At 39.1% G+C, this 17,569-nt stretch overlaps 1 protein-coding gene across 1 annotated transcript in view; it reads left to right on the forward strand.

Moving 5' to 3' along the window:
• The first annotated feature begins 3,603 nt into the window (after positions 1-3,603).
• Positions 3,604-17,569, forward strand: part of LOC124721403 (probable C-mannosyltransferase DPY19L1) — a 224,236-nt gene continuing 210,270 nt past the window's right edge. The window contains exon 1 of the mRNA XM_047246343.1: positions 3,604-3,997. Within this exon, the coding sequence (XP_047102299.1) occupies positions 3,859-3,997 (139 nt within the window). The 5' untranslated portion in view covers positions 3,604-3,858. The remainder of the gene's footprint in view (positions 3,998-17,569) is intronic.

A 17,569-nucleotide genomic window follows, 5' to 3' on the forward strand; every position in this document is an offset into this window, starting at 1 on the left:
GCACAAAAACTGTTAACAGCAGCTTCTCAACCTGTATGAGCTGTGGCCAGGGGAGTGGGAGGATATGGATTGTTCGGTATTGAGCTCTGTGGACCCTGAAAGTCATATAGCATGTCATAATAGCCATGCTTGTATGATTACAAGTGAATGTTTTATTTTTCTAAGACCTGGGAAATGGAACCAATATACCACAACTTCACACTTAGATCGCTGATGGAGTCTATTTTTTTTTTTTTTTGTCATTTGCAAACGTTCTGGTTTCCTGCAAACTTTAGGCCACGCACTAACTGAGAGCGCTCGAGATGAGGAATATCAGCAGCAATTTACGCAAATGATGGACACTGTGATGGAATATCAAACGTGTAAGAAAAGCTATAAACGAAAAGTCTCATAGGATTCCGTGTGTTTGGAACAATGAGTGCTACTACGACATTGTGTGCTTACAGGGTGACAGTTATTAAACTATATGAAACAAAATCGTCATAACTTCTGAACCGTTTGCGTTAGGACGTTCAAACTGCGCGGTTGACCGCGGGGCATGATGGGAATTAGTATGATTTGTATTAGCGACGAAGCCCACCATTATAAAAACAGGTGACTGTGTAGTGTCGAGTCACGAAATAATCTGTGCGATATTCCTTGATGGCACAGTGACTACAGAACAGTACATGAAGGTTTTGGAAGATGATTTCATCCCAGTTATCCAAAGTGACCCTGATTTCGACAAGAAGTGGTTCATGCAAGACGGAGCTCGGATCCATCGAAGCAGGAGAGTGTTTCATGTCCTGGTCGAGCACTTTGAGATCTGCATTCTGTCTCTGGAGTACCCAAATGCCGCTGGAGTAGGTCTCGATTGGCTGGCATATTGTCCTGATCTGAGCACACGTGACTCCTTTTAGTGGAGCTATATAAAGACAAGGTGCACAGCAATAACCCCAAAGTCATTGCTGAACTGAAAATTGCCATTCAGAAGGTCATCGACAGCATTGATGTTCTGACACTTCAGTACGTCATTCTGAATTTCGCTATTCGTCTGCGCCACATTATCACCAATGATGGCAGGCATATCAAGCATGACATTACCTAAATTCAAATATATGTGTTGATATTTACATGATGAATAAAGTGTGTGCGAGCCATAGTTTCTAACTTATTTAATTTTTTCATATAGTCCAATAATTGCCACCCTGAAATGGAAGGGTGTAAGACAAGGCTGTAGCCTTTCGCCCCTACTCTTCAAACTGTACATCGAGGAAGCAATGATGGAAATAAAAGAAAGGTTCAGGAGTGGAATTAAGATACAAGGTGAAAGGATATCAATGATACGATTTGCTGATGACATTGCTATCCTGAGTGAAAGTGAAGAAGAATTAAATGATCTGCTGAACGGAATGAACAGTCTAATGAGTACACAGTGTGGTTTGAGAGTAAATCGGAGAAAGAAGAAGGTAATGAGAAGTAGTAGAAATGAGAACAGGGAGAAACTTAACATCAGGATTGATGGTCACGAAGTCAATGAAGTTAAGGAATTCTGCTACCTAGGTAGTAAAATAACCAATGACGGACAGAGCAAGGAGGACATCAAAAGCAGACTCGCTATGGCAAAAAAGGCATTTCTGGCCAGGAAAAGTCTACTAATATCAAATACCGGCCTTAATTTGAGGAAGAAATTTCTGAGGATGTACGTCTGGAGTACAGCATTGCATGGTAGTGAAACATGGACTGTGGGAAAACCGAAACAGAAGAGAATCGAAGCATTTGAGATGTGGTGCTATAGACGAATATTGAAAATTAGGTGGACTGATAAGGTAAGGAATGAGGAGGTTCTACGCAGAATTGGAGAGGAAAGGAATATGTGGAAAACACTGATAAGGAGACGGGACAGGGCGATAGGACATCTTCTAAGACATGAGGGAATGACTTTCATGGTACTAGAGGGAGCGGTAGAGGGCAAAAACTGTAGAGGAAGACAGAGATTGGCATACGTCAAGCAAATAATTGAGGACATAGGTTGCAAGTGCTACTGTGAGATGAAGAGGTTAGCACAGGAAAGGAATTCGTGGCGGGCCGCATCAAACCAGTCAGTAGACTGATGACAAAAAAAAAAAAAATGGAAATATCAAAGGGAATTACGGCACTGAATAACTGAATGGACATATGGCGCAACTGGACAATAGATACTGCTGAAATATACATATTGGGGATGTTGTTGATGTTTAAATGCTAAGGCACACTTTTGTGTGGTAAGGTACTCCATCTCTCTATCTTCAGTTACTTTCTTGGGAAACCTTCTCTCATCAGTGACTAAAAATTCAGACTTTATTTCTGCAAGAATGTCTTTATCAGATAATGCAATATCAACATCTCGAATAATGCTCAACCCCTTTCTGACAAATTTAGTGATTAAGGCCTCCGCACCTTTCTGCCAAGAGACATGAAGTAACTGTAACTTATTTGCTAACTGCCCACATTTAGTTTCAATTTTATACCTGTTTCTGCCAATGGCGGAGATATGAAGAATTTCATGTCTCAAAATGTTCTTTAAACAGCATTCTGGTTAAAGTCATCGAGTGCAGCTTTCACACATTACCATTTTCGCCTTCTATGAATACAACATATGAACCCATACCTAAAGACTGGTATGTATTGTCCCCCCTAGCATATTTCCTGTTGTTAGGCTAGGGAATGAGTTGCTTCCTACAGGAGTGACCACTGTGATCTATTCATGCCCTTACTTCCCAACTGTTGTGGAATACGCTGCCCCTTGTAATGGCCATTTACACAACTGACACACAAGTTACTGTCTTCTGCTACAACGTCCACATTGTAGGCGACATTTGCAAGCTCACCACATCAACAACCACTACAACATTACTGCAATGTGTGCCACTTGGCTTTACCTTTTTTGGCACGTTTGCGTCTGAAATTGGTACTTGTCGTGATGATGGTGAACTATCTGGACTTTTGTCTCAGTGTGTTGTGCCAAGGTAGCTAGGTGCTGTGCATTGCAGACTGCGACGAGCCAAATGTATGCGAACAATGAAGTTCCACTCCTTCCTGATAATTCTGAGGACACATTTCAGTTTTACCCGACTGACTCGGGTCTGTAATTTACATTGTTGACGGAAAATGCGTCATGACTGGCTCGGTGGGCTCGTATGCACGTCCATGACGACCACTGACTGGTATCGGCCGGGATCACATTAGTTACCGTTTTAACTATAGCAACTGAGCGTTATTTCCCGGAGAATTACGAAATTAATTGTTACGAACGATTTTTGAGCATCAAGAACAAACATGACATAGCTACATGAATCTAAACACACCACAGAAAAACATACTGCTGATACAGGAGGAAAAGCATACTGCCGTCCAGCCGACAGCTGTGACCGAGCGATTCTAGGCGCTTCAGTCCGGAACCGCGCTGCTGTTACGGTAACAGGTTCGAATCCTGCCTCGGGCGTGAATGTGTGTGATGTCCTTAGGTTAGTTAGGCTTAAGTAGTTCTAAGTCTAGGAGACTGATTATCTCAGATGTAAAGTCCCATAGTGCTTAGAGACATTTTTACTGTCGCACACTAAACTTGCAATTGTGTTGGCTCGTCCGTGTCTCAGCGACGAATGCTAGATCTTACTAGCGGAATTCCAGCTCCCGTGGGAACATGCCTAGTACAAAATCGCGGTGTTTACTATCATTCGGGTTGACAGTCATCGACGTTACGACACTCTCCGCGCTACAGCTGGAGGTCTTTGAATTTGTCATCGCGAGTTTTTAAATTCCTTGCCCGCGAATGGCAGTAGTGCGTTTAGAACTAGGAAGAAAGTTGTTTACTGCTTGCAAGTGGGTTTATTTAATAAGATGAAGGAACTAAATGTAAATAGTGGAAAGCATAACAGGTCGAGGAAACGAAGAGGCAAAGAGAAGGAAGTGCCAACAAAACAAGTATCGCACATACACAAAACTGAAACGAAACCAAAATTTTTTGTCATAGTTCTGGGTGAGTTATTTTTCTAGTATTTATTTATTGGTCCTGTGAATCAAGGACTCGACAGTGTACAAAACATTTCAGACCACTCCACAGCTACTATACACAATTTCTTGAAATTGTTTACACACACAATTTTTGCAAAGAGTAATATTAGCCTACATAATATTTTGTCATTCTACACATCGTACAAATACAGTCGTAATTGATGCTACGGTCTTGATTTTCTACAAACACCCTTACTGTGTAGAAGCAGTCCTTGGCCAGGCAATCCTTCACGGCTGATTTGAAATTGTTTCTGTGGATTTAAATAGTGCATTATATACTTTGATGTTGATATGACGAATGCCTTTATGTAGTAGTCTGTATTTGTCTGCTGCACCTGTACGTCATGTATTTGCTGTGTCAGATTCATAATAATTACATTTTCAAGTACGTGAATACATTGAAATTGTAGTATTTTGTTGTTACTTAATATTTGTCTACAGGACGATCTTTGGCCTACCACTTCCATTAGTAAAATAAACTTTTTCTGTATGCTAAATTGTTTCAGCTTCCACCACAGTTTCCCCAAAATACCACACCATATTTCAGCACTGAGTGAACAGAAGCAAAATATAGACTATGGTCCTGAGATTATCATATGATTTACAGTTTCTTAGTTTTAGTATGATGAAACATGTTTTGCTTAGTTTTCTGTTTATGTAGTCTACAAAGATATCCTATTTCATTTTCCATTGGATTCATGTACTGAGGAACGTTGTACTCCCTATTTTTCCCATTGTTTGTCCATGTATTTCAATATGAGGATTAGCTTGTGCTCCTGTTGTGGTTGGATAATAAGTTCATTGGAACAGTTTCTTCTGGAGTTATCAAACTGTTTGCATCAATATACTGTATTACCTCTAGTACTTGCAGAAAACACAGTTGATACATTTCGTGTTCCAGTTACAAAGAATATAGTAGAGCTACCTACTTTTATTGTATTTCTTTAACCAGGATAGACTTTTACGTACAAAATATCAGTGTACAGTATAAATGTATTGTGAAGAATGTAGCAAACTCTCCAGCTGTTTGACACTCTAGTTTCTATATTTGAATAGTTTATCGAGATATGAGTTTCTATTAAATTGTATTTTTTGCCAAGTCTTTGCTAAAATATCTTTTTTGGAGGCAAACTATTATTGTAAAAGCAAATCCATAGAAAAAATTATATTTCTGTTCAGATCCTGAAGGGTTAGTCAGATTTTACTTTACTGAATGTTGGAACATTACTGAAAGCTAAGCTTGACATACATTAGGAATTAAGTAACTTGGCCACATCTACATATTTCAGCTTGTTTATGTGATCCAGCCAACTTGAATAGTGTTTTCATAACTCATTCTTTGAGAATGCCAGATGTCTCTAATAACAATTTGTGGGTCACATCTTCCCCTTTGGTTACCTGCTATTAAGATTTGTGAAATGAAGTAAACCCTTGTATTGTATGTTCATTGTTTCATGGCTATTTGACTTGAATTTATTTGAAATAATTCAGTGAGTTTATAATGTTTTACAACACATTATATGACTTTTGTCACACATGTTGAGTGGAATGAAAAGGGTTGACAGAAGCGTCCGATACCACGCGTCGGCTTTGACCCGTGACGTAAGGGTGTTGTCGTGTGTGATGTCATGACGGCGAGGAGTTTGGTTTGGGTGTGGCTGTCTCCAGTTCTGTTTTATCTTATTTTATTTACTTTTCTGATCTGTTCGTTCTATCTCGTGAGATTTTTTTTTTAAAGACAAAAAACACTAATCAGCTACAGAAGCATCTTTATCGTCTATGGGTTGCAGGGGTTATGACCCCTGGGGAGGTGGGTGGGTATTCATGCATGGCTGTCTTCACTTACACGTTGTAACTACGCAAGGCGTCTAAATTTGTTTATATTTAGTTTGCCCCCCACCCAAAACACCCCATTTCCAGCGCTTGTCCCGTTAGTGTCATTAGGCTTCTTGTGGAAAGTGTGTGTGTTTGTTTTTGTTTCCGCCATATTTGTGACGTCATGGGTCAAAGCAGACGGGCGGGATCGGATGCTTCCGTATTTCCGAATGAAAATACCACAAACTTCTATTAGCATTAATATAAAAGATTACCTGTGGAGTCACAATACTGTGAGCAAGTGTTTGCCCCTTAAGTTTGGTAGGAGTATTTTTATGTACTATATTTTTATGCCTAGTAGAAACAAATGCATGTAAATGTAAGACACACACAATTTGACACATATGCCTCTGCACTACCTTTTTCCCTGTCCTTTCTTAGATGATTTTGTTCTTGATGTTAACCCTTTCAGGGGTAAAATTTATTTTGTATATAGCCTATTTGAGAAATAAAATGTAAAAAAACTGTCTTTCTTTGTTATAAATAATACACTTCCACTATCAGAATTTTTGGCTAACCGATTTTGAAAATTGGTGAAGTTGGCGGGCATGTGTCCCACAAACCTAATTTGATCATTATTTTCATGGGAACCTAGGATTTCCAGAGTTAAATTTCTAATTTCAGGATGATTTTATCTGGATGGTATTATGGAAAAAAAGTGTAACAAATCAGTATCAAATCACGTTCATTCTCCTGACACTGAAAAATGTGAAATATAACACACAAGTTTTTAATATAACATTTGATGATGGTTTTGACATATCACGCACCAATGGTTTCATGTTTTGTGAAGTTTTCTGGGTCACATATGTCCCAGTAAATACAGATTATGCATAAACCAGCAGAATTACTGAGGTGTGTAGTAATGTTTCAAAGCAATGTCTGCGATTTATAAGAACACGCTGTTAGCCACTTAAGCCATTCATGGACTATATGAGATAGTGATTCACTGATTTTCATGAAGCAAACAGAGCCTAATTTGATTGCTCACAGGCTTCTATATATCCACCCCATGGTCCATATTATTTTTCTCTGAGTTACAAAGGCGTCTTACTACATGCTAGCACAATACATATACAAGACCATTATGGTTCAGATCTGGCAAATTTGGGGGCCGACGCATCAATTGGAACTTGCCACCATGTTCCTCAAACTGCTCCATCACACTCCTGACCCTGTGACATGGCGCATTATCTTGTTGAAAAATACCACTGCCATAGGGAAACATGATCGTTATGACAGTCATGACAGGGTGTACGTGGTCCGCAACCAGTGTACGATACTTCTTGGCCATCATGGTGCCTTGCACAAGCTCCACTGGACCAATGGACACCCATGTGAATGTTCAGCAGAGCATAAAGGAGCCGCGGCCAGCTTGTCTCTATTACGCAGAACGTGTGAAGGTGCTGTTCCCTTGGGAGATGACGGATTGGCGCCCTCCCATCAGCATGATGGAGAATGTATCGTGATTCATCAGACCGTGCACTGCCCTGCCACTGCGTCAACTTCCAGTGCTGGTGGTCATGTGCCCCATTTCAGTCATAGTTGCTGATGTCTTAACATTGGCACATGCATGGGTTGTTGGCTGCGGAGGCCCATCGTTATGAGTTTTCGAAGCACTTTGTGTTCAGGCATGCTTTTACTCTGCCCAGCATTAAAGTCTCATGTTAGTTCCACCACAGTTTGTCTCTGTCCTGTTTTACCAGTCTGCCCAGTATACAGTGTCCGACATCTCTAATGAGGGGTGGCCCCCCACACCCACATCATTTGGATGTAGTTTCAACTTGGTTTTGCCATGAGTTGGAGACACTCATCCAGCACTCCTTGAACACCTGCGAAGTCATGCAGTTTCTGAAAAGCTCGTACCAAGCTTCCGGGCCACCAAAATCTGCCCTCATTCAAACTCAGACAGATTGTGTGCCATCCCCTTTGTACACACACTCACTGATACTACATGCATTGTGCATGTGTCTGACCAGCAGTCATTCCTTGCCAGGTACGCTGCTATCACCTGGATGGGTTATATCGATAGTAGGTAGGTGGTCATAATGTTGTGGCTGATCAGTGTAGGTGACCCATGTATTAAGACAAAACACAAGTTCAAAAACATTGAGACAAGTAGATAACAGTGTCTTGTACCGGTCCATTGTTGTTGTAATTTTGCAAGCCCATACCTATTACCTGATTATTGCATCAACTAACACAGCAATTAATTGTGATGTCATCCTTCTAGATGAACAGCAGTACGATAAAAAACAGGGGGCTAGGTTAGAAAAAATTTACAATCTGTGCAACAAAATGCCACAGAATCTGAGCCAGCACCACAATACCACATTGAGGTAGTTGTGCACGAGATAATTAGTAAATGAATAAGTGTTTGGGTGGGATCCGATACAGCTGCACTGTATAATGCTGAAAGTGTGTCATTACTGTGGGGTAACACTTGGACATGGCAAAAAAATGGTACAATGAAAGTTTATTTTATTATTGTTTAGTTAAACAGGACCCTATTTGATAATGTTTTATTTGGTGGAGCTCAAAGCAAGAAAATAAGTTATGCACTAACAAATGTCTGTCTGATCATGACACACAGTTAGTTAGGGCAATTAACATAGTGCCTTGCAGTAAGGATACTCCTCAGTGGAAATTAGTGAGAATAATTAATGACTCCAGGACAAATGTTTTGAAGAATCATTTACAGGTGATGACCTGGGATGAAATTTATAATGAACCAAATTTAATCTATTCAATGATAAATTCACATAATTATTTGAAAATAGATTTCCGCACAAGCTAATCAGGAACGACGCAAAACAACCATGTAAAAGACTGTGCATTATTATTGAGATTAAAGTATCTTGTGAAAGGAAAAGGGAAATGTATCTTTTTGGCAAGAACAAGTAAGAATCCTGCAGTAGTTGCACACAACAAAAACTACCCAAATGTTGCTAAGAAAGATCATTAAAAAACAAGAAATGTGTACATACTTCCAGAAAGCAGTAATCCTGACAACAGACTTAAGGCTATATGGAACGTAGTGAAACAAGGGGTAGGACAGCCAGCCACAAAACAAGATAACATCGCAACTGAGCTGAGTGAAAGGGCTGTAAATGATGAGTCTTAGGTAGAAAATGTATTTAATAATCATTTCTTAAATATAGTTGAAAGCATCGGGACAAACAGTTCAAGAGACGAATCCCAGCAGTATGTCGAAAAAGTAATTCTCAGGAAATTCAATCATATAAATACCAACTCCTCCTGCTGAAATTAAGAAAATTATACATTCTCTCAAAAATAAAAGCTTCCAGTAGTGTTTCCAATAGAGTACCAAAGATTCCCCCCCCCCCCCCCCCATATAATAAGCTTAAACTTATCCAAAATATGTAATGCATCATCTAACTCAAGGAATTTTTCCAGAAAGACTGAAGTATACCAATGTTAAAGCCCTTATTAAGAAAGGTGATAAGAGACATGTCAATAACTACTGACCTGTTCCACTCTTGATATCATTTTCCAAAATTTTTGAAAAGATGATGCTTTGTAGAATAGTATCTCACTGTAGCAACAATAATATCCTCAGCAAACCACAGTTAGGGTTTCAAAAAGGTTTCTCTTCTGGGAATACCATTTACATGTTCACTCACCAGATTTTACAAGCAATAAATAATAAAGAGCTGACAAGTGCGAGAATTATCGCACAATCAGCTTAACAGCTCATGCATCGAAGCTGCTTACAAGAATAATATACAGAAGAATGGAAAAGAAAATTGAGAATGCGCTAGGTGACAATCAGTTTGGCTTTAGGTAAAAGTAAAGGGACGAGAGAGGCAATTCTGACGTTACGGCTAATAATGGAAGCAAGGCTAAAGAAAAATCAAGACACTTTCATAGGATTTGTCGACCTGGAAAAAGCGTTCGACAATATAAAATGGTGCAAGCTGTTCGAGATTCTGAAAAAAAGTAGGAGTAAGCTATAGGGAGAGACGGGTCATATACAATATGTACAACAACCAAGAGGGAATAATAAGAGTGGACGATCAAGAACGAAGTGCTTGTACTAAGAAGGGTGTAAGACAAGGCTGTAGCCTTTCGCCCCTACTCTTCAGTCTGTATATCGAGGAAGCAATGATGGAAATAAACGAAAGGTTCAGGAGTGGAATTAAAATACAAGGTGAAAGGATATCAATGATACGATTTGCTGATGACATTGCTATCCTGAGTGAAAGTGAAGAAGAATTAAATGATCTGCTGAACGGAATGAACAGTCTAATGAGTACACAGTATGGTTTGAGAGTAAATCGGAGAAAGACGAAGGTAATGAGAAGTAGTAGAAATGAGAACAGCGAGAAACTTAACATCAGGATTGATGGTCACGAAGTCAATGAAGTTAAGGAATTCTGCTACCTAGGCAGTAAAATAACCAATGATGGACGGAGCAAGGAGGACATCAAAAGCAGACTCGCTATGGCAAAAAAGGCATTTCTGGCCAAGAGAAGTCTACTAATATCAAATACCGGCCTTAATTTGAGGAAGAAATTTCTGAGGATGTACGTCTGGAGTACAGCATTGTATGGTAGTGAAACATGGACTGTGGGAAAACCGGAACAGAAGAGAATCGAAGCATTTGAGATGTGGTGCTATAGACGAATGTTGAAAATTAGGTGGACTGATAAGGTAAGGAATGAGGAGGTTCTACGCAGAATTGGAGAGGAAAGGAATATGTGGAAAACACTGATAAGGAGACGGGACAGGATGATAGGACATCTTCTAAGACATGAGGGAATGACTTCCATGGTATTAGAGGGAGCGGTAGAGGACAAAAACTGTAGACGAAGACAGAGATTGGCATACGTCAAGCAAATAATTGAGGACGTAGGTTGCAAGTGCTACTCTGAGATGAAGAGGTTAGCACAGGAAAGGAATTCGTGGTGGGCCGCATCAAACCAGTCAGTAGACTGATGACAAAAAATAATAGTAATAATAATAATAATAATAATAATAATAATAAAGCAGCACTGGTTGGTATTTTCTGCAACCTATCTGTCATTTGACTGTGTGAATCACAGTATTCTCCTAGATAAATTTATCTTTTATGGGATTGATAATATAGCCAATCAGTGGATAATGTCACATTTAACCAAATGAATGCAGGTAGTTGTATTTTGTAATTTAACCAATATAGTTTGTGGACATAGTTCTGACTGGGGAGAAAGTATGTATGGGGTTCCACAAGCTCAATCTCAGGTCCATTATTGATCGTCATATATGTAAACAATCTTCCCTCCAATACATAGCAAATAGAATTAGTTTTTACAGTTGACACTAGTATTGTAATCAATCCAAGCATACATGCAGAAACAGAAGAAATTATAAAGAAAGTTTTTAAAAGTATCATTGACAAGGTTTCGATGCAACACATTCAGTTCTGCACATCTATGGGTATTATACCAATGATAAGTGTAACAACAAGTAATTAATAAATCAAGTGGAAACTTAAAAATTCTTAGTGACCCATACTGTTGAGAATTTAAGTTGGAAAAAGCACATTTTGGAACTCCTAAAACAATTCAGTTCAGCCTTATTTGCACTTAGCAACATTGAAAATCTTGGGGAGAGACAAATCAGTAAGTTGACAGATTTTCATTCAATAATGTCATATGCAGTAATGTTCTGGGGTAACTCATCTTTAAGAATGAAAGTTTTCATTGCACAAAAACGTGCTGTAAGAATAATATGTGGTGATCACCCATGGTCATCTTGTAGTCTTCTGTTTAATGAGTTGGGCATTCTGACTACTGCATCATAGTATATTTATTCTCTCATGAAGCTTCTTTTTTGTAAATAATAGACTCAGTTCAAATGAAATGATTATTTGTATAATTACAATAACAGAAAGAAAAATGGCATTCATTGCTCCACATGAAGGTTGTGCACAGTGCTGCAACTAAAATTTTTTATCACTTGTCCAGTGATATAAAATGTCTGACAGGCAGCAAAGCAAAATATGAAAACAAACTTAGAAAGTTTCTCCTTGACAGCTCCTGCTATTCCACAAAATAATTTCTATTACTGCAATGTGTAAAAGGTGTTGGATAGGAGTTACTACCTGACATCTGTGTGTTTTTTTTCTCTTTGTAAGGAAAAAAACCTGGAAGTGTTCATAATGTAATCATATTTACAAATTAATTTGCGATGTGAATGTAAAATGACTCATCCCACATCATTACGATCTGTTGTGCAAACTGATCCATGTAACATGTAACTAACTATTACTTTTGTGGACCTTATGTATTCCACAAACCACAAAAAGGTTAATTGTAGGATAGTTATTTGCTTCATATGGAGTAGTCATTTTATGCTGCATTTAATTTACAGTGACTGACACTGAATAAATGTAAAATAGTATCAGATTCTTTATCAGTAGTTTAGCATATGCACATGTAGTAGACTTCATAAGTATATTTATTAAGTCTTTTTAATGTGAAGTTTAATGCAAATATATTTTTTAGAAAGTTATACTTGCATTGGTGATTTGTAAGAATCCTTGTAAGGAAAAAATGGATTTTGTAAGAAAAACCTGTACAGCTTTTTCGTAAACAATTATCACTATTGTCATTATGTTACTAGATTTGTTTCTTACTTTGTGATAAATAATATTATCCTTAATTAATATCATTTAGCTGACCCTGCATACTTTAGTCAGACTGGGTTCAGGCTTTTGGTATAGACTATGATTATGTTTTTGTTGATGTGGCATGAATCAACAGTTTTTATGAAGACCAATGCAATAATAAACTTTGTCCTAGATATTTGGATTATTTTTTTCTATAACGCATGGAGTTTTTGTTCTTGAAGCCATAATAATTATTCATATTTGGGTATTTTATGAAAAATTCTAGTTTCCGTTGGTTAACTTTTTGAGTACACAGAGGTAAATGACTATTTACCTGTTTGTTATTAACAACAACTAGATTATTTTAAATGGCTGGATTTGTATGTGCATGTCTACTACTTTTCTACTACACAAGTCAATCTATAGTGTATCCTGCGATATTATTATTAAATATCCTTCCTAATATGCTCATTACTCCTGTGCAGATAACATGGGATATGCTGCTTCATATAGCTATCTTGATTTTTACAAGTGTGCTTCTCACTTTATGTATATCAATGGTGGAATGGGAAGGATCACTTTCGGCCTTTTATGCTGTTTCACTCCAATGGCAAATGGTGCTCAATATTGCAAATTTTGTTTTCCACTCTAATGCCACACCTCATTCGACACAATTTTTTTTGTATACCTCACATACTCCATCCTTGAATCTGACAGTACTAGATATCAATGCTACGTAGTACTGCCACCTAGGAAAATCTGCATTAACTCAGTGTCAAACTGTAGCAGTTGTGTTGAGAGAAAGGTTGTAACTATTATGTTCAAGTTAGTAGGCACAAAATGACTAGCTCTTCACCCACAGCCTTTTCTGAGGAAGAGATTGTAGAGCTTTTAGAGGAATGACAAAATGTAAATGAGAGTGATAATGATTTTGATGATGACAGTCATTCATTTGTAAACAGAGTGAAATCATGATTGAAACAGTCTATCATGAGTTTAAAAAATCACACAATGAAAGGTTTTGTATTGTAATGCTTATTTGAATGCAAGTACACTTGCCATTTTAATGTACACCCTTCTTGTTGGTCGGTGACCTCATTGTTCCCACAGAGAGACTCGTGCAGTTGTCTGTGGTGTAGTTTAAATGAGAGTGCACAAAGATGACCTATATTTGCATTGCAGAGTGCAAAGGTTTAAATTACTGTTTGAAATTAAGTTCTATAAAGTTAAAAAATAGACTGAGTTACATCAAATGTGATTGGGTTGTGGGAATGGTAGGAATCTACTTCTCCATATATAAGCGCACATTAAGTACTGTGACTGGCTTGGTCCTGGAAAATGTGTGTATCAGAAAATAATAGAACAAAACATATCCTGTGGCTAGCAAAATATTTTTATAAATCATAGCACTTCAGAAGGATTTGCAAAACTTAAGTGTAATCAAACTTGCAGAACCATTTACAAGGTTATGGAAAGGTATACTGCAGGTTAAAACACTGAGAGCTGGCTAAACAAATAAGCTTATTTAATACCCAGATAGTAGAGTAAACTGTCATAATTTTTATTTTATGTAGCATTTTAAGTTAAAATGGTAAGGATTGTTGTCTACATTGATGTTAAACATAGGGATACAAACAAACAAAAAACTGCAATTCGATCTGCATGATGATAGAAAAATCATGAAAAGAGTGATTTACGAGCTTGAGAAGACTGCTGTTTTAAATTCTTTTTCAACTTTCCAGTTACTGCAGTTCACTCCACTGCAGTAAGTGACTGAACAAGGTGATGTAGTAGTAGGAGTGCTGAACTCTCATTCAGGAGGAATAAGGTTCAAATCCCCATTCATCAACCAAGATTTACCCATTCCACAGTTTCCTTAAACCAGTTATGGTACATGTTGAGGTATTTCTTTCGTCAAGGATATGACAAAAATCCTTCCATTGCCTTGTTCCATCCATGTTTGTACTCTGTTCTTACTGACCTTGTTGTTGACTGTCTGATAAACCTTAATGTTTGGAAGGCCTGTGCATGCTGTTTCCTTGGAATCTCTGTTGTCAACAAAGTGTAAGTTATGGTGGTGGATCAGCTGATTTGTATAGCAAGTGATTTAAAGGGCAGTCTGTTTCCTTGGAATCTCTGTTGTCAACAAAGTGTAAGTTATGGTGGTGGATCAGCTGATTTGTATAGCAAGTGATTTAAAGGGCAGTCTTCACCAAAATCAAGGCTTAACATTAACATTCGATTCTTAATTCAAATTTGTTGGCTTTGCCAACTCTGTCAGTCTATCACCTTCCAATGTAACATAGACCCAGGCTATGTGGAGTTTGAGCTATGCCACAGATCAGTCAGTCATCACAACCAAGATCCAGATGAATTCATTAACAACTATTTCAACATTACAATTAGCCCTACTACCATGTATCAATAACAGAAATGTCAGTCTGTGGCCGAAGCAGTCTGTGAAGTGAGAATTGTCCACCCAAGGCAAATACTTCATATTTTGTGATATGAGAAAGTCATCTGGCTAGTGGCTGATCATTGGTTACCCCATACTGTCTTCCCACTGGCTGCCCGCAGCTTGACATGTAGATGTAATGCCCAAGGGTTCAAATGGCTCTAAGCATTATGGGACTTAACAATGCCCAATGGTGAGACTGTACACAAGCATAGTGTTTCAGTGGCTGCTGATGAATATGAGACAAATCTTCCTTCCACCTAGTGAGATGAAAATGTGGTTTAAACACAGGACTCAAATATGGGAGGATTGTTGCCCACGTACTTGTCCAGATGTAAAGATTTAGGGCTGCTGTAGATTCCCTAAATGATTAAGGATGAATGCTGGGATGCAGTCCCATTCTTGTCCATCCAAAAGTTTGGGTTCCATATATACCATGGTTGTGCCCTGTATACCACATACTGAGATGTATTTATTGTAGATCGTCCAGCCCTAAGTTTTATAATGGAATTTTGGGCAATCCTGAAGTGGGCTACTCTGAAGAATGATATTGTTTCCCAAATGACAGCAAATATTGACACAAAATCCTGCACTTGCAGAACTGTAAGCTGCAATAAGCCTTTACAAGACGCAGTTCCATAGTAGACTTACACATCTATCACCGTCCTGAGACATTTGTTTGCTATTGGAAACATTATTATTCCACCATCATCAACGAGACGAGTACCAGTCATCAGTTAAGATGTTCAGTTTTAAACTGTGAAAATTTTGTTGATAAAGCTACTCACACTCACAAAAGAAATCTACATACCAGCAATGATAATAAGTGTGGTAGGTGCTCAAGGAAAACTTTAAATCACTGTCAAGAGTAGCCACAACTCATCCCTAAAGCAGTATGTGTAGGGGCAGCCAAACCAGTCCAGGAACAGCAGCTTAATGTCACCGATGAAGAATTGTACATCACTACCACTACAGAAAATGCAGGGGAAGAAGCTACTATCAAACTTTCAAAAGAACCTGGCCTGACTGAGGAACCAACCTCAGCAATTGATAGCCATTTTGTATCAATTTTTGGGTCCTTTCAGATCCATAGTGGAGAAAGATAGACCAAGCAGCTCATGGTAAAATACCATACCAACATTGAGGATCATCCATGAGTTAGCTAGCACTCATATAGTGTGCTGCCATCTGAATGACGGCTATCTGGGAGGAAATGGAGAAGATGCTGCAAGGTGGCATCATTGAACTTTCAGAACATCCTTGGTTCTCTCCTGTGGTCCTTGTGAAGAAGGATGGCACATAGCATTTCTGCGTCAACTAATGATGTCTGTCCATTGCTGCACATTGATGAGACACTATCCTGCTTGCAAAGAGCAAACTACACTTCTGGCCATTAAAATTGCTACACCACGAAGATGACGTTGTACAGACATGAAATTTAACTGGCAGGAAGAAGATGCTATGATATGCAAATGATTAGCTTTTCAGAGCATTCACACAAGGTTGACACTGGTGGCGACACCTACAACATGCTGATGTGAGGAAAGTTTCCAACGGATTTCTCATACACAAACAGCAGTTGACTGGCATTGCCTGGTGAAATGTTGTTGTGATGCCTCATGTAAGGAGGAGAAATGCGTACCATCACGTTCCCGACTTTGGTAAAGGTCGGATTGTAGCCTATCGTGATTGCGGTTTATCGTATCACGACATTGCTGCTCGCGTTGGTCGAGATCCAATGACTGTTAGCAGAATATGGAATTGGTGGGTTCCAGAGGGTAATACGGAATGCCGTGCTGGATCCCAACGGCCTCGTATCACTAGCAGTCGAGATGACAGGCATCTTATCTGCATGGCTGTAACGGATCGTGCAGCCACGTCTCAATCCCTGAGTCAACAGATGGGGGAGTTTGCAAGACGACAACCATCTGCACGAACAGTTCGACGATGTTTGCAGCAGCATGGACTATCGGTTCGGAGACCATGGCTGCGGTTACCCTTGATGCTGCATCACAGACAGGAGGGCTTGCGATGGTGTACTCAACGATGAACCTGGGTACACGAATGGCAAAACGTCATTTCTTCGGATGAATCCAGGTTCTGTTTACAGCATCATGATGGTTGCAACCGTGTTTGGCGACATTACTGTGAACGCACATTGGAAGCGTGTATTTGTCATCGCCATACTGGCGTTATCACCCGGCGTGATGGTATGGGGTGCCATTGGTTACACGTCCCAGTCAAGTCTTGTTCGCATTGATGGCACTTTGAACAGAGGACGTTACATTCAGATGTGTTATGACCCATGGCTTTACCCTTCATTCGATCCCTGCAAAACCCTACATTTCAGCAGGATAATGCACAACCGCATGTTGCAGGTCCTGTACGGGCTTTTCTGGATACAGAAAATGTTCAACTGCTGCCCTGGCCAGCACATTATCCAGATCTCTCACCAATTGAAAGTGTCTGGTCAATGGTGGCCGAGCAACTGGCTTGTCACAATATGCCAATCACTACTCTTGATGAACTATGGTATCGTGTTGAAGCTGCGTGGGCAGCTTTACCTGTACACGCCATCCAAGCTCTGTTTGACT

Source organism: Schistocerca piceifrons, chromosome X, assembly GCF_021461385.2.
Source record: "Schistocerca piceifrons isolate TAMUIC-IGC-003096 chromosome X, iqSchPice1.1, whole genome shotgun sequence".
In the NCBI taxonomy this organism is placed as follows: Eukaryota; Metazoa; Arthropoda; class Insecta; order Orthoptera; family Acrididae; genus Schistocerca; species Schistocerca piceifrons.